At 43.0% G+C, this 27,622-nt stretch overlaps 1 protein-coding gene across 2 annotated transcripts; it reads right to left on the reverse strand.

Annotated features, from left to right (window-relative positions):
* Positions 1-63: 63 nt before the first annotated feature.
* On the reverse strand, positions 64-26,176 carry ANGPTL6 (angiopoietin like 6). Of its 2 annotated transcripts, none has more exons than XM_063294299.1 (6): positions 26,051-26,176; positions 9,403-10,045; positions 6,391-6,577; positions 5,109-5,299; positions 4,078-4,348; positions 64-1,508 (listed from the first exon to the last, which is right to left on the reverse strand). In XM_063294299.1, the coding sequence occupies exons 2-6, from the start codon at positions 9,976-9,978 to the stop codon at positions 1,315-1,317; spliced, it is 1,419 nt and encodes a 472-aa protein (XP_063150369.1). In that variant the 5' UTR covers positions 9,979-10,045; positions 26,051-26,176; the 3' UTR covers positions 64-1,314. The 2 variants fall into 2 exon arrangements, with proteins under 2 accessions (XP_063150369.1, XP_063150368.1); XM_063294298.1 differs by lacking the exon at positions 26,051-26,176 and adding an exon at positions 13,774-13,992.
* Between the last annotated feature and the right edge of the window lie 1,446 nt (positions 26,177-27,622).

The following is a 27,622-nucleotide window of genomic DNA, read 5'->3' on the forward strand; positions in this document are numbered from 1 at the left end:
TTTTGATTGGGAAAAAAAAAACAAGTGCACAAGGCAGTGTTATCCATAATAAATGCAGCTGTCTTCATTTGCAGGATTTGTATTTGCAAGATTTTACATTCAGGATTTTATTTTCTCTGGAACAGAATTTTTATCTGGGCAGGCAGAGGAAATAGAATATGAGCCACACCAGCCGTTAAAAGACATCTAGCAGAGTTAACACAAGCACCTCCTCAAAAATAAACCCTGCTCTGGTCAGACTAGACTAGACTTTAATGTCATACAGGCAGGTTGGAGATTGCTGCACTGCCATTTTGAGACTCCCAGTTGGAGCCGGACCAGAGAACTCCCCTCAGGAAGTGAATTTCCCCTGACACCGTGCCAGGATAAGGGTGAGGATGCATCTCAGAGGCTGTGTCCCCACATGCATTTCAACATGGGACAAATGTGCCCTGGCAACGTCTTTTTCTTTTCTCCTGCCCTGCCTTCTTCTCATCCCTAGCCTGTGAATAAGACAAATCAAAATTGTCCTTGGCTGTACTGGTGATGAAATTATTTTTCCTTTCCAAGGGCAGCCTCAGGGTGCATAGAATCTGTTGAAAGTTTTGTTACCTTGAAGCAGTGTTTCTCAACCGTGGCAACTTTAAGATGTGTGGACTTCAACTCCCAGAATTCCCCAGCCAGCATTGCTGGCTAGGGAATTCTGGGAGTTGAAGTCCACACATCTTAAAGTTGCCACGGTTGAGAAACACTGCCTTGGAGGGACTGGGGTGGACTGCAGGGACTAGGGCTGGCAACATCAAGGACAGCAAATTTTATGCCAATATCATTTTCTGTTGACTCAAGGATGTGCTGAGTAGCAGGGCAGGATTCCCTGCTATAGTCCTCTCTTGAGGTGGAGAGAACTATAGCTGGGAAAAGCCCAAAGTATTTTTGAAATAAGAGATCTTGGAAAGCCTACAATATTACTTTCTGCCACATGGTGTCTCAGTATACTAGGCGCTTTCTCTTTTTGCCAGATTTTAAAGGTTTTAAAATGGTTTAAAGCACTATTTGGGATACCTTTGGCACCTTCTTTTGATGAAAGGTGAAAGCAATACATTCTATGAAAGCTGCAACATGGCTTGAGAAGTGGGTGGGCTGGTGAGTCTGTGAAGTACAAGGCCCCCAGCCAATCCGTGCAATGCACAGATAGTGAAAGAGGTTTCCCCTGAGGTCAGTCCTAGAGAATAAAAAAGCATAGTGTGTATCCAGAGTTCAGTGAATTCTTTTATAAAGTACATCCATCTGGATTCTTGTTTGGTTTGTCTTCTTTTCTGTGGCTAAGAATGGAACTTAGTTGCCTTGCGCAGACCGGACCATCATCACCACCTTACGGAGAGAGTAGGCACCACCACGAAACTCTGCCCAGTAGACTCCATCCTGGTAGCGGCTTCGGTAGTGACCGCCCTTGTACCAGACACCGTTGAGATTGGAGTGGGCGCACATATTGTACCACCAACCACCTTTCTGGTAATGGGCACAGTTCCCTAGGGAGAAAGAATATGCGGGGTGGGGTGGGGGGAGACCGGAGAACAGATCATCAAACCTTGAATTCAGATGCCACTACACTTTTGGTACCCTAGGGCAGAACTGGAAGCCACAGGGTGACATGGAGCTTAATTGGATGTGTCTTGGCCTAATTTAAATACCTTTTGCAGATAATACATTTAGACATCAAGCAAATCCAGCAGATGTTATATACCCTGGGGAGGAGGGGGAGGGAGGGAGGGAGGATCCATTGACTCTGGGCCCTGCTTCAGCCCAACCCAGTATTAGCATGCAATGCAACCTCTAAAAAATTACTGAGAGAATATGGCCATTCCTTGGCAGGAAAAAGTGCACCTGCATTTTCTTAAGACCTTCAGAGGCTGCCATCCATGCTTACCTTTAGTACAAGTGCACAAGAAATTCCCTTACGTTCATTCCAAGCAACCTTGGGAATTGGATTTCTATGGATTTTTTACAAACATTTCAGGAAAGTTATGAGCTGCTCCCTCCTGTAATCTGGAGTTTAATTAATATAGTACTGTGAGTTTGTGTATACATTCATATGCATTTACTCTGCTTGGTACCGTATGCCAAAACAGAAGAAAATGCACTGCATTGATAAAATATCAATTGATTAGATAGATAAATACAGGTAGTCTTCACTTAGTGGCTGCCTTGGACAGCAACTCTTTGCAGTTACGACGGTGGTGAAAAAGCAATTATGCAACCAAGGCATGCATTTACAACCTTGGCAGCGTCTCTCTCTCTCTCTCTCTGACGTGATTGCCATTACAATCAGTACATGTTGTCCTGTGTAAAATTGTAAGCACAGTCATGGTGTTTTTACTTAGCGACTGCTTCACTTAACAACCAAGTTGCCAGTTGCAGTTGCTGAATGAGGACTACCTGTAGATAGATCAGATGATGCTTTATCAGTGCAGTGTGTTTCTCTCCAGTTTTGCTATGTGGTATCGAGCAGCATTTGGAATGAACATAACTTCCAATTAGTGGAAAGAAAAAAAAGAAACAGCTTGGAGCCAGTTTTGAAATGGTGGAAGACAAATGAGAGAAAGATAATTAACTGAAAGTGAAATCTTTTAAATGCCCAGGCTCCCTTCTAGAAATCTGACGCAGAATTGAGCAGGTTTAACGCCTGCTTTAGAAATATTAATTTGCTTCCCACCTAAGCTCTCCTTTAATATCTTGTGAATTGCAGATATTGCAGGTTCTCAATGCTCTTTTATGTAGCACAATTCTTGCTCTTCCTACTGCTCAACAAAATGGGAAATAAGAACCAACACTGTGTTTTAAACAGAAATAAAACCAATGGACATCACTGAAACTAATACAGTATGATGTACCTAGGGCCAGAGTACAAGTCAACTGCTAAATCATAAAACAGACAAGGATTTTATTATGCACCCAGCCTGCCCCGCATACAGAATTCTGCCCAGGCCAAGTGGGAAACCCAGATTGTGCTGTCTTGCTATTTTTCCCCCTCTCATTTTTTTCCTATTATGTTTGATATAAATTACTTCAGAAAATCTTCAAGAGGGAAAGACAGACTAACTGCACAAGGTCTTTTGAGTCTTTTGCCTGGAAATCTTTGATTTTCCAGAAGTAAAAGAGCTAGTTTTGTCTCCTAAAATGAAAGTTTTTGCTGAGGCAGCATATCTAACCAGATAATGTGTTTTGCAGGACAGATGTCTCCTTGATGTATGCAAGACAACATATGGCCTTTATAGGTCAAAATCTTTTAAACTGGCTGAAATTTGAGTACGGATATAATCATGGTCTTGGGGCCAGTTTCATCTCTTTGTACATTCTAACAATCTGGGCTTTTTTGAATTAAGGATATGGAAAACACATACGTACCCACATAATGTTGTGTCATTTGGGAAAAATAAGCTAACCCTCTAACCATTCTCTTCAGAGGCAGGATAATTTCCTTTCACAATACTCCATCCTTATGGTCTGCACATGTTGATTTATCTTATGGATCCATGTGGAGTGAGTTCCATATTTTGGCCACAGATTTGTATTCATGATCCTAGATGTCATAGTCCTTTCTCTGAGTCCCATCACAGCAGCTTCCTCCTGCTTTACTCTCATGTGGAAGCAACTAGTGGGATGTTCCATAGGCCAGCGGAATGTAAGCCCTAGGTTCAGGTTGCTGGCTCAGCCCAACTGGTTGATCCTGAGCTGAAGCCTCCCTCACAGTTTTTGTGAGGAAACAAATAGAAGGCTCCCACCCATCAATCTGAGCTCCAAGGAGAAAGAAAGGGATAAAAATATAATGAGTAAACCCTTATCTATACAATTCAAAGTGGCATCCATAATGCTCCCTTCTCCTATGTTACCCACAACCACCACCAAGTGAAGTACATTGGGCTGAGAGAAAGTAACTTAGCCACAGTCACCCAGCTAGCTTCCACACCTAAGGAAAGATTGGAACTCACAGTCCAATGGCTTCCAGTCCAGCTCCTTAAATTATTTTATCAACAGGACTTCCTGCCCAGTTCTTGATGTATCCTTCCAGCAGCTTCTGCCAGCACTTATGCCTCTTACCTGAGTAAGCATCATGGTCATGGTCAAGAGTGCTGAACTGTCGGCCACTGTGCCAGGAGAGAGAGTCTCCAGCATTGCCTTGATATTTGCCCAGCCGTAACCGGTAGAAGTCATTCTCAGGCTCCAGAGCAAAGGTACTATATTCAGCCTGTGCTTGTCGCCCACTCCAGTCTTCCATTGACACATGCAACATGTATGAACCTTGGCGGGTCAGCAAGTGAATGGATTCCAGGCCCAGCCAGTGCTCCCCTTCCAGGTTCCCAAAACCATTCTAAGAAAAACACAGCAAGCAAATGATTAGAAGGGTGCCCATTAAGGCAGATGACTCTCTCTGGAATACTTCTGGAATGGGAAATTAGGAAAATATACAGTACATACACAGAATGTGCACTCATACCACCCCAGGTCAGTATCCAAAATTATCTGCCATCTGGACTCAGCACCATCTCCTTCCTTTGCAAGATCATCTAGTATCTCTGGAGCCATTGGGGTGCTTAAGAGAACAGCCCTATATCCCTGGTTAGGTGCCTATCTCCTACTAAGCCAAAACGTGTCTTAGTGTGTTTTTGGCTTAATATGTTTTGTGAATTATGGTTTATGGCTTAACTTTATGGATGAATCCATTCATTATGGCTTTCTCAAGAAACTAAAGTTCAAAACAATCTTACCCAATTCCTTCTCCCTGAGGACAAATACAAACATATAACCATTTTTCTATTATAGTACACAGGCCCCAGAGTACATATGCCTGAGCCTTTGGCTTTGAGGCTCACGAACCAGTTCTCCTGTTAATGCTACTTATGATGACCCACTGAAGGGCAGCTCGTGAACCTGGCTCCTAGCTTTGTCATGGGTGACTCTTCACCCTTTAACTTCCAGTCCAACTATGTGACTTCAGCTCTCTAATACTAACTTCAAGGAAGTGTGCATCCTACAATTCTGACCACTCCACTGTACCCACAATGTGGGCACCCTTCCACATCACAGCTCCTCTCCTTGGGGGGGGGGTACCTGAAACCACATCCCCCAACCTTGTAATGCTGCCATGTGGTAAAGAAATTGACTGATCCATCCTGCCGCCGTTGGATGACTGTCCAGCCGCCTCCATCGTGTTCCTGGTCGCACCAGACCTGGATGATACCCTGGGCATGAACTGGTTGCAGCATGACGATGCCACTGGGTTGCCCATCCTGTTGAGCTGCTTGACAGTCAGACCAAGGCCCTGCACAGGAAACAAAATAGAGCTATTCCAAAGTGACTGATGCTGCCGTGGCTCCTAAAAAAACCACACATTTTGGGCTAAGGGACCATTGTTGGTACTTTGCCTTGTGGCAGGCATGCCTTTATTCATAAGCCACATTTTCCACAGAGAGACCCAGACAAAGGGGGCTGGAATGTCTCCCCTGCACCAAGGGCCTCCTATGTGCTTGGAAAGCCATGGTCTGGCATTTAGGCCCTTGTCAGTTTTGAAAGCCTATCAACAAATCATTGGTTTTCCCTTAGCAAATGCTGTTTGATGCTCAGCCAAGCTAGAACATCAGATCAAGGGCTTGGATCTCCAAGATGAAAGGGGTGGGGCATAGTTGTCAGTGTAAACGGCATTCATTTTTTTTGGCTCTGGTCTACAGATGCTTTGTGGAAGAAGCAGGAGGCTCCAAGTACAAGTAAGGGAGAACAGTATTGGGTGGGAGAGGCTAGAAGGCCAACACTTCACGTTAAAAGTGTGAATCCTCCCTCTAAATTACAATAAACTACTTGTGGTGGTTTATACTGTAATTCTACTTCAACTTTCAAAACCAGAGCTGATGAATCTGAGGAAAGGAACATCCTTTAGTTAGCAGTCTGAAGGTATACTAGGAATGGCATGAAGCACATGCAGTGTACATTTTGGGCCAGGGGATAAGGCAGTGCACAGAAAAGTGGTGAATTGGTTACAAGATAATGAATTCTCGGGATGTTCCTGCTTTGTTTGAGTCCCAGAGCCTACACATTAATCTGTATTTCACACTGATAAATAGCATTAAGCCGTTCCTGCGCTTATTGACTTCAATTACGGGTGGAAGTAATTGCATAGCTGAATAATTCCCTACAGAAAACAAAACATATATCATCATACCAACATCAGAGAGAAAGGTAACTTGGATTTCTCTCCCTGACAGATGGAGATGAAGTGAAGGAGCATTACTTCTTCAATTTTAAGGATAGCTTTACCTCCCCATTTAGGTGACCTAGGTCCTGGTCAGTTCCCACCATGGCAACAGACTGTCAGGCACAGCTTTAGCTGTGTTCTTTGGCAGCTGTGTGCTCCCTCACCTATAGATTTGGTGGGCTCAACAGCAGGAAGCAGAGGAGTGCCATCCAGCGGAGAGGGAGCTTTGTCAGACCAGTGCTGGGCAGATGCCGTCTGGTCTCGCTGGATGTCATTGACGGTGTCAAAGTGGGCTCTGCTTTCATTGGAGGTACTTGCAGGGTTGTGAGGAACCACTGGTGCCAAAGGTGGCTGTGGAAAGAGGAGGACCAATCTCATCCAACGACCATATCCTTGAGGAGAAACATCCCATTTTCTTAAGATGATAGACCTGAAGTGTGGAGGAAGTCTTTTGCTCATCCCACCCTGGTGGCCTGAAAGCAAATTAACTTGGAATGCTGGAAATATGGGTTGGTTCAAACCACATCTGTTCCACCCTATGATTACTGTCACAGGGGCTTCCTGTGGGTTCATAGGATTTGATGGACAACAGCAACTTCTTTAGATTTTTGGATGGGGGACATTTATTAAGAAAACACATCAAAGCTAATGGCATCAGTTAGTCTAGTCTTCCCCAGTCTAGCTCTGCAAGCAAGATTTACATTTAGCTAACTGCATTCCAATGCTTCCCTTCTGGTAATGCTGCCACGTGATTTTTAAACTGCAAAGAGAACTGAATATTATAGCCTAATTCTCTAATTGCATATATGTCTGTGGGCAATGTTGTTTTAATAGGTATGTCCACACAGTTTTTTTGAACTGCTCTATCCTACTTTAAAAATAAGGAAAGGGTGAATTATATGCTGGCCAGCTTCCATTCTGGGAATGGAAGCTGGCCAGCATATATTTTCAGACTGGGAAAAGATTTCTCCCTTGGCTCTGCCTGGCAGCATGTCTATCCTTCCATCCTCTTCAATCCCTGAAGGATTAACTTTGTTGAGTAGAAAAAGTTCCCCTAAGCATCCTTCTTTTTGGGTCTTCAGTGTGTCCAGTGGTGTCCATAGGTGGCTGGGTCAAATCAACAAGAATGGTGGCTGGAGCACTGTAATGTAAGCCCTGTCCCTTTTGAATGTGTGCATGACACCTGTACAAAAGATTGGGACTTTGATTGTGATGCTGATTGTGCTTGTTGATTTTGACCCCACTCAAACACTGCTGAGTAAAGTTTCTTCCAGATATCACCTAGCAGCTTCTCTGGAATTGTCCTCAGACACACAAGTCTTCAGCAGTATAACACTGCCCAGTCCAATTTAGGTTGACTAGCCTCGGTTATTCTTTATTAAAACAATAAACCTAGATGGTCTAGACCAGTGTTTCTCAAATTTGGCAACTAAGACATATGGACCTCAACTCCCAGAATTCCCCAGCTGGCTGGGAGTTGAAGTCCACACATCTTAAAGTTGCCAAGGTTGAGAAACACTGGTCTAGATCCACCTTACTATAGGTTCTGCCAGCCGTTACACTTCCTCCATCAAAGTACTCCAGGGTCCTTTCTGGTGTTCTAAAAACTCTGTGATGGAAGCTCAACAGCCTTTCTTCTCCTGTGAGAATATGGGAAACTAAACTATCCATTCTCTTTTCACTTTCTACTTATCTCCATCATGTTTGTTTGGATGTCTGCATTGATATGTGAACAGCCTACAGGTAGTCAGGGCTGAATGCAGGCTGTCACAATTACCATTTTATTCCCTCTGAGCTTGGACCTATAGCAGCAGCTGCTGCCCACACAAAATTTCAGCAGGTGAAGTTTTTCTCAGCAAAGGAGATTCAACTAGCAATGGGAAAACCTTTCTGCACCCTTACTCTGATGTTTGGCCCAGAAGCCTAGCCAGAAAAATATTATAATTAAAACCATTATAAATATGGCCCTAGAAAATCCTGGAGTCAGCTCAGCACAGATTTGAATTTTGCCCCAACCTCATTGAGTTCCTGGGTTTGGGAAGGAGAGGGTGGTTGTTGCACAAAGCAAGTTTTGCAGCTGAGGTGGGAAGAAAGTTGTCCAAGGACTGAAAGTAAGATACAGTTTAGGTTTAGGTTAGTTTTTCCTGTTGTCAGGACTCCTGAGTTCTTAACTGCTGCCTGATGTGCAGACATGTAGCTTTTACAGACATGAGAAAAGCTTGCTCTCTCCAAGGCAGGGAAACACACACATGTATTTAAACATACAAAGATAACCAGAAGGTTCATCTAGGCAGGATTTGTTTTAAACAACCAAAAGATTTCAGGATCAGACCCCAAATATATTTCTCAGACTATGAGAAAAATGGGATTTGGGAAAGAAATGGCAAACTGAAGGTGGAGCCGATGACCGCGGTGGAATGAAGAGCTGGCGAGTAGACCGGCTCTTCGATAATTCCTCTGGAAAAGGAGAGGACTGGAGATCACCCACTAGTGCTTCAGACAGTTGCTCCTTGTGAGAAGACAGCAAGACAGCGAACATATTTGGTTCTACATGCAAGAGTACTTCCTGAACATGGACTCTGAGGAACTCACAATGTGGGAGGTTGCCTTCAGAACAAAAATATTCCCTTGATGGTAAAAAGTTCATCACAACAGGGAGAAAGCTGGATTACAGACCTGCCTTGGGAGGTGGTGGCCTCTCTGCTGGAGAAGTTTAAAGAGAAGCTGGATAGGGACACTGGACTGGTGGATTCCTACACTGGCCAGGGGGTTGGACTAGCTAATCTTCAGGATCCTTTCCCATCCTTTCATTCTGTGCTTCTTTGATTCCTGACATTCTGCTTTTCTATAAACAAGGACTTTTGGAATGAGGAAGATGAAGAATCCTTCATACAAGTTCTTGCCTGAAGTCGCACACAGCAGATACCAGCCCTCTGGCTAAAAGTTATGGAAGTAGAAGCCCAACAAACTGAGAAAGCATCAGATAGCTGTATATGGAAGATTAAACAGTAATGCTTCCCATGGAGAACATGTGATTTTAGGAAGCTCCAGTTTCAAATTTTAAAAAAAATCAGCTACCATTATCCTGATAATCCTGAAGCCATGCTTTTTTCTGCCCTGCCTACCCCCTTGTCCTCCCATCTGGTTCCTGAGTCCCAGTTCCCTCTGGCCAGTACCTGTGGGCGCACCTCCCTGCTAGCTGCTCCTTGCTGGCACTCTCTCTCTAGGCGGCTGATGAGGGCACTCTGATTGTTGACAAGGGCAGCCAAAGCATTGTACTTCCCCTCCAGCTGACGATAATTGGCAGCCACCCGTGCGGCCTCAGCAGAAGCATTGGCTACGCGCCCTTCAAGCTGAGAGGTCTGCACTGGCCGCTCTCGTCGCTGAAGGATCTCGTGAAGCAGCTGAGTATAGAGCTGGGTGACCCGGGCATTGACGTTGCGGCTTTCCTTGCGCAACGCCTTGACCTCGCTCACCATGGCCCCGTCCACCTCCACCAGTCGTCGTAGCTCATCCATTTGGGCCTGCTGCCGGCTCAGCTGGTCATGGAGCTCCTCCACCGCACTACGGTTGGGACCTGGAGGTTCAGGGGGAGGACGTACACTGCTCCAGCACACGGCTCCTGTGAACTTCTGCTGGGGCAAGATGAAGGTATAGGTACATCTTGGTCCAGTGATTGGCTCAGGACCTGACAGAACTGGCCTAGCCAGGCTCAGTAACAGCAGCACCAGCACTGAGGACTGAGGCTCCATGCTTGTGGGAAAAGGGGCAGAAGCTGCCAGCAGGATGGACTGCAAACAAGCCCTCTTCCTGGAAGACCTACGAAGCAGAGGATGAACAGCTTCAAACCCAAGAAGGCCTTAGCAATAAGGAATGCACGCTGAAACAAGTAAAGCCACCTGTTTTCACAAACAATACAAAACTTGCTGTGGGGCTTCCCTTGGGCTCTTTTATTATCATAACTCATGAGAGAAGAAAACTCCACTTTTGCATGTCAGCATTTGGAGCCAACTGAAAACAAAGCTGATAGAAGCCTCACACGTAAGATGGCTAGATGTCTCCGACATCCCTCGGCTGCAAGTGAGAAGCAACCAAGACAGAAACCCTGAAGGGTGTTTCCATCTTGCAAACTTCAGAGTTGGCAAATAACCAGTTTAGATTTGGATTAACACTGCGATGGGAACTTGAGGGAGAAGGAGAGCAAGAGATAAACCCTGGACAGATGGGGGTCTCCTAGTTCCTGTGTAAACAGCGTCCACTCCCAGGCCTCTTGGGCAGCACCATCTGGGTTTTATCACTGCTCCTTTACCCTCCCCCCCACTCTCCTCCTCTCCGTTCTCATGCTGGCTTTCAAGGGGAGAAGGAGAGATTAAAATAGCTAAGGGTATTTATTGTTGTGTGGGGGCTGGAACTAACCAACATGGCTGTTTTCAGTCAAGTCAGTCAAGACAGGACAGAAAATCATTACACCCTCTTGCAATCTCTGTCAGCCAACTGCTGTGTAAAGTTACTCAGAAGTAAGTCTGAATGAGTTAAAAAGAAACAATCTTGCCAAACTAAGGAAATCTTTGTAGCTATTAAAAAGTGCGTCTGAATGGGTTAAAAGAGCATAAAGTCCTTGCAAAGCTAGCTACAAGAGCTAGTAGCTATTAACAAATACGGGCCAGTGAGAATCTCTTGTTTGCCAAGATAATTTCATTTCAGGCAATCCATTTTGTTTCTTTCCAAGGTATGCCTTGCAAGAGATCAGATGCAAGCCAGTTACAGCTGTAATGCTGTGCACCTGCCTTCTGAATTAAGCCACATTTAATTAGCCATATATAGCACTGCACAGTAGGAGCCAAAAATAGGTATTTGCATTTAATGTATTTTTTTAAGCATCAGCTGAAGAGGGACTGATCACTATTTAGTTTACATCTGATGTGAAACAGAAGTGTAACATACCTTCCTCTTTTGCAGCCTTGAGGAAAACATTTTCTCTGAAACCCATATTTGCTTAGAGGAAAAATTGGCCATTGGTGCCACTGACCAATGTTCTTCCATCCAAATAGAGAAGGATTTTTTCCCCTTTCAAGACTGCAGCACAGGAGCAAAAGCATCCAATTCCATCCCTACCCCTAGGACACCTCTTCTCTCTAATCCCAATCATCAGTTGTCCTTTATTTGATAGCATTTGCATGAAAAAGTTATCTGAAACATTAAAGGGGAAGATGCATTTAATATCACACCATTTAGCCTTAGGAACAATCTAGACCAGTGTTTCGTAAAGTATGGTCCTAAGTCCCCTGGGGGTCCCCAAGATCCTCTCAGAGATCCACAAAATCAAAATTCTTTGCCAGTCTATGTTGAAAAATAATATTAAAATCCCATCAAACAATCATGAGAAGCGGTAGCGGCAGAGAATGTGTCAATTTTAATTTTTAGTACGGTAAATATCGATAAATATAACCCATACAAACAAAAGTCTTTTGGGGCCCTCCATAATTTTTAAGTGGGAAGGAGTCCTGAGAGGAGAAAGTTTAAGGAACACTAATTGAGACAACCTTTTCTTCAGCCTTTGGCATGGGCCTCTGAACTAGCTGCCTGCAGGTTTCCAAACTCCCAACCACAAGGATTCGAAACTTGAATTAAAAACATGAAACCTGAGAATCTAGATTTTATAGGTACTTGTTTCAATGTAAGGTTCAATTAGAAAATAAAATCTGGTATGATGTCCAGTCCATCGATGATTTTTAAAAGTCCAGAATTTGGTATTAAGTATGTGATGTATTAAAGGCAGTTTTAAAGTGGAATTTAAAGGAAGGCCTAGCAAGGATGGACATCAGAACATTACAGTCTCAAGTCTCAGCTTGTTTCATAGACCAACACTGCAGCCCTAAACGTATTTATTTGAGAGGAAGAATGACTAAATACAGTTGTATTTATTTCTGAGGAATGTGAGTAAAATTTCATTAAAATAATCAGATTTTGCTTGTGGAAAAACAGAAGAGAGTCCTTCTGAGCAGCTACAGAGTGTGTTTTGATAATGAAACAACATTTTAAAAAGTCACACTATTCCTGCAAAGCAGGTACAAAGTGTCATTTTCTGGGAAGTGAACCTTTCCTTCTCCTTCCCAGATTTTACATAGGATGGCTTTAAAGTAAAAGTAGATCTTAAGCAAAAGCCAGTTTGGTGTTGTGGTGAAAGGCTGCAGGTCTGAAATCAAGAGACCCTGAGTTCTAGTCCTGCCTTAGGCATGAAGCCAGCTGCATGAGTTTGGGCCAATCATTCTTTCTCAACCCTAGGAAAAAGGCGATGGAAAATCGTAAGTTAGAGCTCAATATCATTTTAAATAAGATTCAGTGCAAAGTCTTTTTTATAAAATATGTATAATCATCATCATCATTTATTAAATTTATATGCCTCCCATTATGTTTATGAGGTATTCTGTTTCATGTTTTTATAAAATGAACTGACCAAACTCTAACCAAACTCAGAATTGCTGAGCCCGGGAAATTTATTTAAATATTTATTTGTTTGATTTTTTAAAAATTGATTATGTATCATCAAGTTGTTTACAATACATAGTATTGTATTGTACATATGCAGTACAATATATGTACAATACAGTACATAGATTTTTTGATGTCCAATGACGTATATCCTGCCTCTTCCTAGGCATCTAGGTAACTCACAATAAAATAAAAAGCATAAGCAGCCATAAAACAAAGATTCAAATCAACAAAATAAAACCCATTATATTGGCCTCTAAACCACAAGATATTCCTCCCTGGATTGGCTGCTTCCACTTAAGTTGCATCCTCTGCCCCAAAGCCCTGAAGGAAATGTCTTCAGTGCTTCCAGAAAGGACAACATTGCTTCTCCGGTATGCAGTTGGGGTGGGTGGGTAGGTAGGTAGCTATTCCCCAGTGATGGGTCTGCCATTGAGAAGGTCTGATTCCTGGCTCCCTCCCCTTGGACTTCTCCTGAAAGATGGTCTCTCAGTCTGCCCACCTGTCTGCACGATGCAGATGGGCAGACTCTACCTGGGTCTGGTAGAAATGTTGGCATCAGTTCTATGTTTTATTATTCAGCCTGCAGGATGCAGGACTGGGGAGAAGCAGTCAACACTGCCATCAGTCTGCCACAGGGCAACTCCCTACAAGCAATGGCATGGAAGGAAGCCCAGCCAAGGACACATTTGAGTGTTTGGTTCTGAGGCTGGGTATGTGTCCAGCCTTGGGTTGGATATGGAAAGCCAATTCCGTATTGACTTCTTTTGTCTAACTCTCTTCCACTTTGTTGTGAAGATTAAACAGCTACATGGACCCCTCCCCCAACATTTATAAGCAGAATAGATGATTCTCTGCATAGACACACTCTCTCTTGTACACAAAGCTTCTCCAAACCAAAAGGCAAAAGGAATTTTTAAAAAATCTGTGATAATAAGTAACTTTGTTCTATATATAGATGCGAATTGGCAGCTCTTTGAAACTGCTGGAGAAAGACTTCTGCGTAACTTGGAAAAGTGTGTCCTCTCAGTCCAATCAATGTACCGCTGTCTTACCTGCGTGCTTGTCACCTCCGTGCCCAAAACAAACATCCAGCTCTTTCTTTGCGTGAACCCACGTCCTTTGCCGAAACAGGGAGAAGAACCCCTAAATCCTAGACCTCACCCTCTCACCAGACCCTCATCTGCCTCTCGCATCATGCGTTCTGCCAGCGCCAGGAAAAAGTGTTAAATTCCTTGTGCTGCACGCTGCAGCCCATCAGGATATAATTTCCAGCTTCCTCTTAAGGCAGTCATAGAACTGTTTATAATAAGAAGAATTAAAGGCACGGAGTGTGTTCCCTTCCCCTTGTTACTCTCCAGATGGTTTGTGGAATTAACCCTTTTTCTGCATTCATATGATACTCTGAATTGTGGACCAATCAAATGGGCTGGGTTTTCACAACTCGCACTCTCTCGCACACATAACTAACCAAGACAGCCTGTTGTGTAAATACAGCCACCAGGTCTTTAGCTACCTGGTGATGTATATGTATGTAAATAGGTGTGTGTGCGTGCATGTAGGCATGTATTCTATGTGGGAGATGAAGAGCACACCATGTAGAATAGAGATGTCAAAGAGAAGGAAAGAAAGCCACAAGGGAGACTAAGAATCTTGCTCAGGTAAACTTCTCCAAAGCAGGAATGTACATACCAGGTGAAATGTGCTCTGTTTCAGTCTTTCTTGGGGACAATTCCTGGTGCAAACATTAAGCAGACCATTTGCGAAGTTAAATCAGACTTACAATCACATTTTATGTGATTCCCTGGGAGATATCTTCCATTTACTGTTCTTTAGCATAGAGCACTTAGTTCTTCCAGTCAGATGATCTATTTTTTGCAGCCTTTCTTGGAATAACCATGGAATCATTGAATTAACAAATAAGTCTAATCCACATGCATCTCAGGAGATTTTTTTTTAAAAGAGAGGAAGGAAACTATTCATCTGTTCCTGACATGGATCTCCTGAGAATGAAGTGTCCAAATTTGCTCCCACCAGACTTCTTCTAAATCCCTACCTTAAATATCACATTCTCAAAATGCCCAAATTTATTTTCGTGGGAAGAAAAAGAAGTAAGCATTTAGTAGTGCAGTTCTCAGTGGGAACCAGTATGTGCCCACAGACACTCTCTTTGGCATTAGTTAGACTCCCTTCCCTCCTATTCATTTATAATTTGGTTGTGTTTTAACTGGGGAGGATCCTGGAGTTGACAGTCTCTGGCTGATCTTGTTTGGGCTTGGAAGCGAAGTAGTCTGGGGCTTGAATAATACTTGGATGGGAGACTACCAGGGAACAGTAGAGCTGTAGACGAGCCTAGGAAGTAGAAAAACATCTGGACAAGACAAAGGCAAAGAAACAGATGGATGGGCTTCCCTGGGAGACTTTACTCCACTTCATGCTTTCCTTCAAGGACATGAAGATGTGGGGTCTTCCTCTAAGCATCTGCTGAAATGGACACACTGTTGGGTTTCAAAGGGGCAAATTTGTGAACTGATGTTTGAGCCTCAGACCCCACCCCTCACTTGAACATAATTTCTTGGCCAAATTATAACTGAGATCTTGGGGTTCAGTGAGCTTGGTATTCTTGCAGCTCTGCAAAACCAATATCCCAACATCTTAACCCTGCGATACACAGATTCTCCACTATGTCAGATTATTATTTTCTGACTCCTCTGATCAGTTCTCTTCTGGGTAGGGTGGTGCTGTTGGGAGCATAAATTTACAGTTTTGAAAAAGTGGCTTTTGGGAGAGGGGAAGCCATCTCTGCCTTGATCTGTGCTCTTTATTGATTTATTTGGCTTTTAGCCTCACTATTTTGGTTCTGGGAAATGGGTGTTTTGTAAATAGCTCATTTGTGAATGAGGACCCTTTCTGGCAAAATAGCCGAAATAAAATAGCCCTAAAATTCCCTCAAAATTTCAGATGTCTCCCTGACCACAAATGGCAAGGATGTCTCTTTGTAGCCTTTTATTTACAGAGATGTATGGGAAAATCTCCAGTGTAAATAGCTCTGAGGTTCTCTCTCTCCAGATCCGCTCCTACTTTGAAGCCAATTATTTTCGCCAATGAACATAAAGGCCCTATTGTGCTTGAATGTAAGGACTTCCATCTCTGTATAAAGTGGGGTGGCCATTTTTCTTCTCAGCAGCATCCCGTCCCTGGTACTTCAATAGAATTGCATCAGAAAGAAGATGGGAAAAGAAGATGAGATGCTGCCAGGAGCAGGAGCTGAAAGACTCTCAAGCTGACAAGGAAGTGATATGTGGTCCTTTGGATCTCACCCTTTGGATTTTGGTTTAATGTTTATTGGCTGGATAGAATTTATCCAGTACAAATTGGCATTCATTTTACGCTAGACAATTTGTCTTGGGATTTACTGTTTGCTGAAGCTGCTATTAATTTTTTCCCATAGAAGTCCCATGGAGAGAATCAATCACATACAGTATACCTATTTTAAACCATGACATTCTTGGGGGAAAAAAACCCTTTTGCAGAAAAGATGGGAGGTTTGGCTGGACTCGTACGATAGATGGCATTGAGCGATGGAGAATCCAGCTCTGAACAACTGAACTTACTGAATAATTTTGCCAGATTTTTGCTAAATTTACTCTGTCCTAAAACTGGCCCCTCACACTGTGTTTTTGCTGGCAATGAGATAAAGCAAATTACCACATTCAGTCCTGGCAAAGGATATTGCACGAGTGGTAATTCCCAATAATCCAGCCTGCTGGCCAGGGTTGCTGTGATTTTAATATGGAACACTGTACACAGATGTAAGTGCAGAAGTCTACTAGTGAATTCACATAAGGTGTTTCCTTCGCCTTATGTGAATTCGCTAGTATGCAACTGATAATTTTCATCCAAGAATTTGTTTTAGGCAAAAAAAAAAAGCTATTACGCAATTTATGCTGGGTGACCTTGAGCCAGTCACTTTCTCTCAGCCCTAGGAAGGACGCAATGGCAAAGCACTTCCGAAAAACCTTGCCAAGAAAATTGCAGGGACTTGTCCAGGCAGTCTCCGAGAATGGGACACGATTGAACAAATTAAAAAAAACAAAGTCAATTTGCACCAGAGGTCTGAAACCCCCAAAACTGCTTGAACATTTTCCCACCAAAACCCCTTTCTGCCCCCACTCACATATTTACCATTGTGTTGTGCAGTTGCTCTCGTTGTGCGTCCTGCTTACTTCCATGCTTGCAATAACTACTACTGTTACTATGGGGTCAAACAGCCATCAATCCTGTCCAACAATCTTACCTAAAATAAAAAAGAAAAGGGCCTCTCTAACACTAGAAACAAAGTTGGACATATTACATTGTGCCAAAGCTGATGAAGAGTCCTCAGCCCTAGGACAAGCTTTTAACCTGGGCAAATCTACTATGCACAACAGAATGAAGAATGCTAATACAATTCATTGCGTCATGATGTACCTCTTACAAAATTTGACACCATACCCTACAACTCACTTTTTTTTCCTACTAGTTCAGTGTCTCACTTTATGTAAACTTGTTTTATGCATAAAGCGAGGGAGGCCTATATCTGGGGTAACAATAAGAATGCCAGATTGATAGACAGACATATGATTTTGGGGCTTTATTTATTTATTTATTAAATTTATATCACCGCCCATCTCCCCCAGTGGGGGACTCTGGGCAGTTTACAATAAAATAACACTAAAAACATAACCATCTAAAAATTACCATTAAAATATATGTAAAAACAACTGTAAAATCCAAGTGGAGACGGAACATAATCACTAAGAGGTGCTATGGCGCCAGCCATCCCCAGGTGGAGCTATCACTCTCCCCCTCCCAAGCAAGGCAGCAGAACCAGGTCTTAAGTTTCTTCTGGAAGTCCAGGAGTGAGGAAATCTGTCTCAACTCTGGGGGCAAGATGTTCCAAAGGGCGGGCACCACTGCAGAGAAGGCTCGCCTCCTGGACCCCGCTAGATGAAATTCCTTTGCTGATGGGGTCCGTAGCATGCCCTCCCTGCCTGACCGGGTGGGACAGGTGAATGTTATGGGGAGGAGACGGTCCCTCAGGTACCCTGGTCCCATGCCATGTAGTGCTTTAAAGGTGATAACCAACACCTTGAATTGGACCCGGAAGCAAACTGGTACCCAATGCAGCTCGCGTAACAGTGGTGTCACTTGGGCTGATTTTACAGCCCTGATAACTGTCCACGCAGCCGCATTCTGGACCAGCTGAAGCTTCCGAATGCTTTTCAAGGGTAGCCCCATATAGAGTGCATTGCAGTAGTCTATATGGGAGATGACAAGGGCATGAGTGACTGTTCGGAGGGCATCTTGGTCCAGGAATGGGCGTAGCTGGCGCACCACCCGAAGATGTGCAAAGGCCCTCCTGGCCACGACTGCCACCTGCTCTTCGAGCAGGAGTCACGAGTCCAGGAGGACCCCCAGGTTCCGCACTGGTTCTGAATGGGGCAGTGCCACCCCATCCAGAACCAAAGATGACAACTTCCTGGAACCTGAGGGGCCATCAATCCACAGCCACTCTGTCTTACCAGGGTTCAGTTGAAGCCTGTTGTTCCCCATCCAGGCCCCCACAGCCCCCAGGCACCTGGAAAGGGTGGAGACCTCATCACTTACTTCATCCGGGATGGAGATATATAACTGGGTATCATCAGCATATTGATGATACCTCATCCCATGGTGACGGATGATCTCACCCAGCAGCTTCATGTATTCCTATCATAAGGATAGTTTTATATCCAGGCCTCATAGAAATGAATGGGAGTTGCAATACAGTGTAGTAGATACAATTGGAAATGCATGGATAGTGTCATAATAAAACATGGTTGCACCAAGTCTTATCTTAATGGAGTGAGAAACTTCCTATTGCTGTTCTGTTCTCATTGGAAAGAGATAATGGCCCTATGTAATTATTGGCCTACACAGGAACACACCAAAATTGTAGAGAGCAAGGAAGATGACCTTGATGAGATATGTAGAAGCTGTTGCCTAGGCCAAAGGATGGAGGGAGGGAGGGATTATGTGTATATAAGTCATTTTTGACTCCTAGTGACCACATAGATAGATAGCTTTTCTCCATGAAGGTAAAGGGGGCTGAAACATTTTTTAAGTCCACAACATCCAAATAACATTTGCAAGTGGCTCAGGCAAACACCTCCCTAATTCACTGACCTATAAGGAGGAAAATGAAGTACTGCACAATTAGATTCACAAGATTCTGTTATTATAGCCAATCTCAATAAAAGTAGTTTTAGCCTTCCTGTGGTTGATTTCATGGTCTGGTCTACCTAGTGGGGTTGAAAAAATGGATTTGAGTAATACGATGATAAACCGTACTCTCAATATCTCTCTACGATCAAGTGCTTACAAAATTCCAGCTACTAAGAATCCTGCCTTATCACAATTCCTGATGGGTGAAGTTCTGTAAATACATTATTAGATTTAACTTCACGCTATATATATATATATATATATATATATATATATATATATATATGATTAATTGGGAATTAGGCATGTCGGAATATTGCAGACATGGGGCATCTGTCTACTAATAACACAAAAAAGCCTGCCTGGAGAATGTAAATGCCAGCAAAGTCAAAGATAACTCCATCGTTAAAATTTCAGTGGTAAGTGCTGAAGCTAACTGCTATAGACCAGATCAGGATGGGGAACAGAATCCTTCTGAAGCCTCTTTTTGGAATTTCAGTAACCTGGTTGTGACAAAAGTAACCCAGCTGATGATAGCTCAGTTCCTGCACTCTAGACATCTTTACCACTTTATCCATTTTACACTAACCTTAAGCACCCTCAGATATAGATAATAAATTGCAAAGAAAACGGGAGACAGGAAGACTCACAAATTGCTGCACAGGTATAAATAACCACTGGTAACTACAGGATATGCTTAGACAGATTTGTAATGGGAAACCAAATCAGAATACTCATGCCACCCCCTGGAGAATCAGCTCATTCCAAAGTAGTTTGACCTAGAAAATAAATACTGTACCTCTTCAGATAACCTGCTAAAAGTAATGGTGAACATTTCTAAAATTAACACAGTTTAGCAAAAACTAACCCAATTCAGAAAGAACTTTTAGACAATATTCTATTTAGAATTAGAACTATTACATCTGTTTTCTCCCCAAAGTTATCATCACATAGTACCTGAAAATCCCATTTTGTCCAGTGAGATTGGCCAGAATCATCTTGTGATGATAGTGATGCTACTCTTCAGATGATTGCATAATCTTATTTTGCTTTTTGGAGGCCTTTGAGATTTTAAGATGAGTGATTACATGAATGGTTTCAATGGTAATGCTGTTACTTTAAATAAAAGAGGACAGCCACATGGATAATGTCATTATGTTATTCAGCCACTAGGTGGCACAAGATTTTAGTAGTATCTTGTGGAGTCAGACCTTTCCTTCTCTTTTTGCTGTTGCTAAAGGGAAACTATAGATTTTTTTCTATTACTTCTTGATAACTAGGTCCTTTCTACTTATTTTAATTTCTCTTGCTCTAATATCAATGGAATTTCACAACTGAATGTTCTAGATCAACTTTTCTCAGCCTGATGCCTTCAGACATCAACTTCCATCATTCTCAGATGTTATGAAAAACAGGAAAGGACCAACATCCAACACATTTGGATGACACTGAGTTGGGGAAACCTGTCCTAGTGGCCCGTGCCTCTTAGATAAGGTGATACTTGTATTTTCCATTTCAGGCAACAAAATATTTGTGGAATATCCTTCACCATTGCCCCAAATCTTGCTTCATATAGAGATGTAGAGACCCATGGAGATGGTTTTGAGAGAAATGTTCAGAAGCCATCACAAAGACAAAAAGGGCAGAAGCTTTCCTTGAGCCCTGGAAAGGAGGTGGTATTAGGAAGAGACTCAGGCTGGTTCCCCCTGACTCACTGGGGTATAAGAGGGAGGGGAGGAAGAACACAGTCAGACTTGCAAGTTTCTGTTAATATAGCCCATCTCAATAAAGCTGAGTTCTAGTCTTCTTGTGGTCTCTGTTTCCTGATCTAGACCACTTTGAAGGGCTGACATGGGCCTCCAGAATCCTGATGTTTTTCACAGGCGCTATCCAAAGCAATGAAGATTAGAAAATTGGCATCAAGTGCTATGAAAAAGTTCATTCACCATTGGACTCATGGACCATGAACTAGTATCTCTATGGAATGTGAAATTATACATACACACTTACATGCAGTTAATTACAGGGTATGTTATTGTGTTTGAAGGTTTACTGACTAAGGTTTTGTCTATTCCACACAATGTTGGGAGCATTTCCTGCTATTGAACTGCCTTGCCCCAAGTTTATTTTCTCAGGCAGTGGGAACTTTCCCATGATCCAGTGTCTAAAGAAGGTTTTTTCTTGTATCTTAATGGCTAGTTGTTGTTTATACTGGCTGGATGTGGCAGCTCATATTTCTCCTTCAAAGCAGCCATGGCAACACCCTAGCTATCACTGCTTATGTATTTTCCTAGCTCCAGCTTGAACTGGGTGTGTGAGAACTAAAACAAAGCCCTGGTAGTTATTAAGTGGACATTGCTTGCATCAACATGTCAATGTCTCATTAGTTTCCTCAAAGAAGAGGTAATTCTGGCAGCTCTGCATGACAAGGTGCACTTGCAGAAGTATCTCTGTGTAACAACAGTAGATAACCCCACCGGGAGAAAGAAGTACACAGAGCCGTGGAAGTTGGGTTGTCCTCTGCTTCAGGAACAGATAAAAAGAGACTGAAGCAAGTGAAAGTAACATGGCCCCCTCAAGTCATCTTAGATTGCAATTCCCATAATCCTTTGCCTTGTCTGCATTGACTGAGGCTAATGAAAAACTGGTATGTGAGGGACCCTGGCACTGTATTTCTATCTGCTCCAGTCTCCTTTGCATCAGGTTTCTCTAGCAGGTACAACCAAATGCGGCATTTGGGTGGGAGGAATTTTATAGAAACTTGGCTTCCTTCCCTTAATCTTTAGTGGACCACAATGTTCATGTGAAAGACTTCATAGCTTCTGTCAAAACACAGGAATACATAGGAGAGAAAATAGTTTATGGATGATAGGAATTAGATGTTCTCTCTGGGACATCTTATCACCGTTCATCCCATTTTGAGCTGTTCCAGAAGACCTTTTTTTCTGATAAGAGTTTTAATTTGGTGAGCAATAAGCACAGAAACAGAATGTCTGGCAAATAAAATTCCCACAGGGAATGCAGAGGCACTCTTCCTAAGAGACAGCAAGGTCAATGGAACAGATGCTACGATGCACAGCAGATGGGGAGAGGTTTGGCATTTTAGCACCCCTCCTCCTCATTGCAAAGTACTTTATGTAGAGCGACCTTTGAAGGCAATTTGGAAATGACAATTGATGCAAAATGTAGTACAGGTAGTCCTCATTTAACAACAATTCATTTAGTGATGGTTCAGACTTTCAGGTGCTGAAAAAAAACAACTTACAACTGATCCTCACACTTATGACTATCACAGCATCCCCATGCTCATGTGCTTACAATTTGGGCGCTTGGCAACTGGTTCACATTTATGACCGTGCAGCATCCCCTAGTCACAGGATCACCATTTTCAACCTTTCCAACCAGCTTCTGGCAAGCAAAATCAATGGGGAACTGCATGATTCACTTAACAACCACATGGCTTGCTTAATGCCTGCTATGATATTCTTAATGGCCACCACAAAAAGGTCGTAAAATTGGGTCAGATTCACTTAATGACCGCTTTGCTTAGCAACCAAAATTCTGGTCCCAATTGTGGTTGTTAAGCAAGAACTACCTGTAGCAGTTACAGCCACATTAACCTGTGTTGTGGGCATTATATTGGATTTTGATAGTTCTTCAGATACTATTCAAAGTGCTGGTTTTATAATGCCCTTCATTAGCTTGGTTCCAAGGACCTTTAGGAGCATCTCCTCCATATGGAGCCTACCCATCCTCTACACTCATCCTGGGTCAGGATGTTCATTGTCTTCCATCCACATGGGATGGTATGAGAGGCTTAGGGTCTTGGAGACAATGTTATTCTATGGCTGCCCTCTTTTATGGAACAGACTACCCTGCTCCCCAAGCCGCCCAGAGTCATTTGTTGAGAAGGGCGGCTATAGAAATCGAATAAACAAACAAACAAACAAACAAATAAATAAGTTCAGTTGGCGCCTATCCTTTTGGAAAGCTGTGAAAACCTAATTCTTTCAATAAGGCCTTTGAGAATTAACAGTTGCTGTTACTGAGATAGGTGTTGGAACTGATGCTGTTGACGCCACAGCACTTTCAAAGGATCACTATCTGCCAGAGGACAGTGTTCCCTACCTACTTTTCAGGGAGTGGCAATTTGTGCTGGTGCGCCAGTTGTGGCTCTCCTTGGAGCAGGAGCTCTGGCAAGAGTCACTCATGCCCTTCTGGCACCAGAGATGTATAACTCAAAGACATGAACATTTGCGCCTTTTGTATGCAGATGATACCGTGCTGTTGGCTGAGAAACTGAATGATAGGCCATACGATGCAATTCAACATATCAGGGACCAAGCTGGTTTCATTTGGTGGGCAATGAAGTAAATTATTGCAAGTAAATGGCCTCAACATTTGGAGCAAGCAGGTGAATGTGTGTACCTCATGAGAGTGTTTATTAAAGAGGGGGAAATGGACAGAAAAATCTTAAGGCATACATATGCTCTTAGTACGTTGGTCTGTTGCAAATAACAAATATTGGTTAAAAAGAAAGAAAGAAAAGTAGAAATAGCTGTGCAAAAGAGTGTGCTTTCTCCCACTGTGTTATAGGGCATGAGAGTCAGGTGTGCCAGGAGAACCATAAAAATAGTTGAATGAAGTAGGAAAGGTGTACTTAATTAATGCCTGCGGCAAAACAAAAAGATGAATGAAAGGATGCTGAATGAATGTGGATTGAATAGAAAATCAGTGACCAATGCAAGGAAAGTACATTGAGGTAGTTTGGCCATAGAGAGATAATGAATGAGACTCAAATTGCTAATCAAATATGTGAAGAAAGAGTCAAAATGTCAAAAGAAAGGGGAAGATGGATGGAGTTTATGAGATCCTATAAAAGAGAGAGGTTAAAAGTTTAAAGAACAAAAGGCAGTATATGAATTGGTATAGGGATGTGGTGGAAACAAAAAGGATTTGCAAAGATAGTAAAGAGAAGTATAGTGACTTTTGTTAATATATGCTAGATTCCGTAAGAGTTCCTCTTCAGTTCAATTTCTTCAATTTCAATTTAATTATTTAATTTAAATTTAACTCTTCATTTTAATTCCTTTTGAGTACTATTTCGTACTCTCTTTCTGTCCTTTGTACAGCATTGCTTATCTGAATGGGAATAGCATAATGGACATGCATGTAGATCATCTCCCATTTTGTTATTTGCTGCACACATAAAAAAGGGACGCGGTGGCGCTGCGGGTTAAACCGCTGAGCTGCTGAGCTTGCCGATCGGAAGGTCGGCGGCTCGAATCCGCGCGACGGGGTGAGCTCCCCTTGCTAGTCCCAGCTCCTGCCAACCTAGCAATTCTAAAACATGCAAATGTGAGTAGATTAACAGGTACTGCTTCGGCGGGCAGGTAACGGCATTCCGTGTAGTCATGCTGGCCACATGACCACGGAGGAAGTGTCTATGGACAAACGCCGGCTCTTCGGCTTTGAAACGGAGATGAGCACCGCCCCCTAGAGTCGGACACGACTGGACTTCATGTCAAGGGAAACCTTTACCTTTACCTTTTTAATTTCTTTTGAGTACTATTTCGTACTCTCTTTCTGTCCTTTGTACAGCATTGCTTATCTGAATGGGAATAGCATAATGGACATGCACGTAGATCATCTCCCATTTTGTTATTTGCTGCACACAAAGAGAACCACAAACTAGCTTTATCCTAGCCAGAATACTCTTGTGAAAAAACAGGGGAGGGAGGAAGCCAGTGACCCTGCTTCAACGGTAACGTTATTCCATTGCTTTGATCTGGAAAAGAAAAGTTGTGAGATCTTATTCTACAGAACAATCTCTCAATGGATTGCAGGCTCAGAAGTAGAACCTCCAGAGAGAAACATCTCAATCCCTTCCCTGAGAGCTCATTTATCGGCTGCAGATGGTTAAGAGAGAGAATGAGAGAGGGGGAGACTTAATGACATCCTAAAAAAGAAAGAGGGGAGAAGTTTAAAGAATAAATCGTGAATGTGGTAGAAGCTAGCAAGACATGGAGGGATATAGTGAATAGCATTGGTGTAAACTACATTTAGTTAGATTTCCTTTGATTTATTTTGCTGACTGCTCTTCCTCTTTTTCTGTGTATTACATAGTATTGCTCATCCTGAAAGGGAATAGAATGATGGGGAGGGCTATATGGAAGGATTTGTGTGACTTGCCTGCACTGAAGAATTCAACATAAGCAAACTCCTCCTGTACAACCATATGATAACCCTGATTCTAAGAAGAAGAAACAATTGCCAGCAGATCCAAAGCTATTTTTTTAAAAAAAATACTTCCATCGTTCACTGTTCTAAAAAGTGGGTGCTCATTCACAAGGATGACTGACCACCTGTGTACCCGTTGATGAAATTGGCAACTGTTTTGACTGGGGGATAAGCAGGGGAGATGAGTGTGAGTAGGAAAGAGACTGAGGAACAGTATGTGGAATATACTGTATATGTAGAAATCTGGGAATATGCCATTCCAATTTTCTCCCCATCACCAGGATGGAGGGGATATGACCTTTTTTTTTCCTGCAACAAAACTTACCTTTTTTTTTCTGGGTATGACCTTTTTTTTCCTGCAACAAAACGTACCTAAGTTTTATATAATAAACAGTACAGATACCCCATTGCAAAGCAACAAATCACAGAAAATCAGAAACCAGAAACCAGAAAATCAGTGACGGATATGAAAAAAGGGCCCCACCTGGTAAGCTGACAGAGGAGGTTATCTCAGGTTCTTTCTGCCACAATACATAACACGCAGAAAGAGAGACATTTGCTCCAAGTCTCATAATTCCTCTTTCTACCTTCTTTCCTCCTCTTCTCCTGCCACCTCTCCTGGGGCATTAACAGCTGAGGAAAGTCACCTACTGAATTTCTACCAGCTATTTCAAAGGAATCCCTTCTTTAGCAAGGAGAGCCAGCTGTTCCTGCATTCTGGAAATGGGGTACCTCCTTTTGGGGCTGAGGCATGAATCCAATAATTCTAATGTTTACACCAGACACATTGTCTCTTTTGACAAGGAAAGCTTCTTGAAGATTCAGGCTGGAAGTAAGACCTGGGCTTACCTTTAAGGGACAGGGCTTCAGGTATCGGAAGGCAGGGAGCGGCCTTCTCCTGATCACCTCCTTACAGGTTTTGGTCTCCGCTGAGGCTGACCAATTATCCAACTACATTCTCCAAAACTGAAGGGAATGGAGGTCTGTGTTAGAAGAAACAGAGCTCAGATAAACAGGGAGATGCCAGCAGAAGCTTTATCCCCTCCCATCACCAATCCTTCCCACACTACACAGAGCCTCTTCCCCCCCAGAGCCCAAGCAGCCTCCTGGGACAGGAACCTTAGTCTTGGCCTCACAATCAAGGCCTGTAAATGTTTACATGTCGCTCATTCCGGATGCTCTGAAAGAAGAGAATTGCACACATTTTCTCTCTGGGTCTATGCCTGACTCTCTCCCTCAGCTTCCCTGATCTGAGGGCTGGAACCTGGCAGCCAAAACTTTCCACTCTCTTTGGTGAGTGGGCCAGCAGCTCTGCACCCACCTGTTACCAAAACAATTCAATAGGGATGGAGGGATCCATTTTAGGACCATCCCTTCTCAAGAAGAGGCTGAGCAAGGGGCAAGGGCAGCAGTGTTCTTCAGGACATGGACTTTAGGATGAGCGTGGAGGGGGCTTTTGTTGGACATTGGCCATGCTTCAAACGCAGCTCTGACAAGAGGTACAGATGGCAAAGTCTTCCATTGGCCTTCCTCCTGCATTTTCTTCCATCCCTCTCACCCAAACATGCACACAGATAATAAGGTTGGGAAAGACTGAATAGCTGATCAATGCTTTGGCTTGGTCACACTAGAGCCCTCAGTTCGGGAGCAGCCTTGCAATCACTTGAATAATAAAAATGTCTCAACCTGGAGGTTTTGTGAATTCTCCAGAAGATACTGCCACACAAAAATCAGCTAACTGTATTTGTGTGTCGTTTAGGATTAAAAAATCCCCAGGAATCAACCTACTGTAAACCCATTCCTTGGGAGGGAGAGATGGTTGATTTTGGAGTGATTGGGAGCAAGTTATTAACATCTCCTGCACAAACAATGAATGGCCATCAGAAAATCTGTGTGTGTTAGATGGATGTCGTAAATAAAAATTGTAAAGCCAAAAGCATGGTTCGGGGTCACACGCTGTGATCAACCTATAAAATCCTACCCTAATGTATGGGTCATTAGAACCCATTAGAAGGGCTCGATTGCAGTGTATTTGGCTTAAGCAGCTCCCTTTGCAGGGTAATTTAAGGTCTTCTCTTCCAGATCAAGGGTAAATGTCATCAAGCTACTTCTTTCCCCCTTATTTAAGTGTGACTGTAGACCAGTCTTGGAATCTTGCAAACTGGGTGGTCAACTTCTTTTGCAGCAGGAGGTATTCTAAACTCTCTCCTCCTTGTGAAGTGTGCATTCTAGGCAATTAATGGCGCCACTGAGGGTGCATTCTAGGCAATTGACACCTTTTGCCCATTGGGGGCTGTGCCATCTAGAGGGCTTCCTTCCCTGGCTTGATGCACCTGGCCCCATTCATTTTAATGAACTGTAAATTTAAAAAATTAGGTCAGTTTTAGTTTTTGATACAGTCACAGCAATTACCTTTTGAAG

The sequence above is a fragment of the Candoia aspera genome, chromosome 2 (assembly GCF_035149785.1).
Source record: "Candoia aspera isolate rCanAsp1 chromosome 2, rCanAsp1.hap2, whole genome shotgun sequence".
Taxonomy (NCBI): domain Eukaryota; kingdom Metazoa; phylum Chordata; class Lepidosauria; order Squamata; family Boidae; genus Candoia; species Candoia aspera.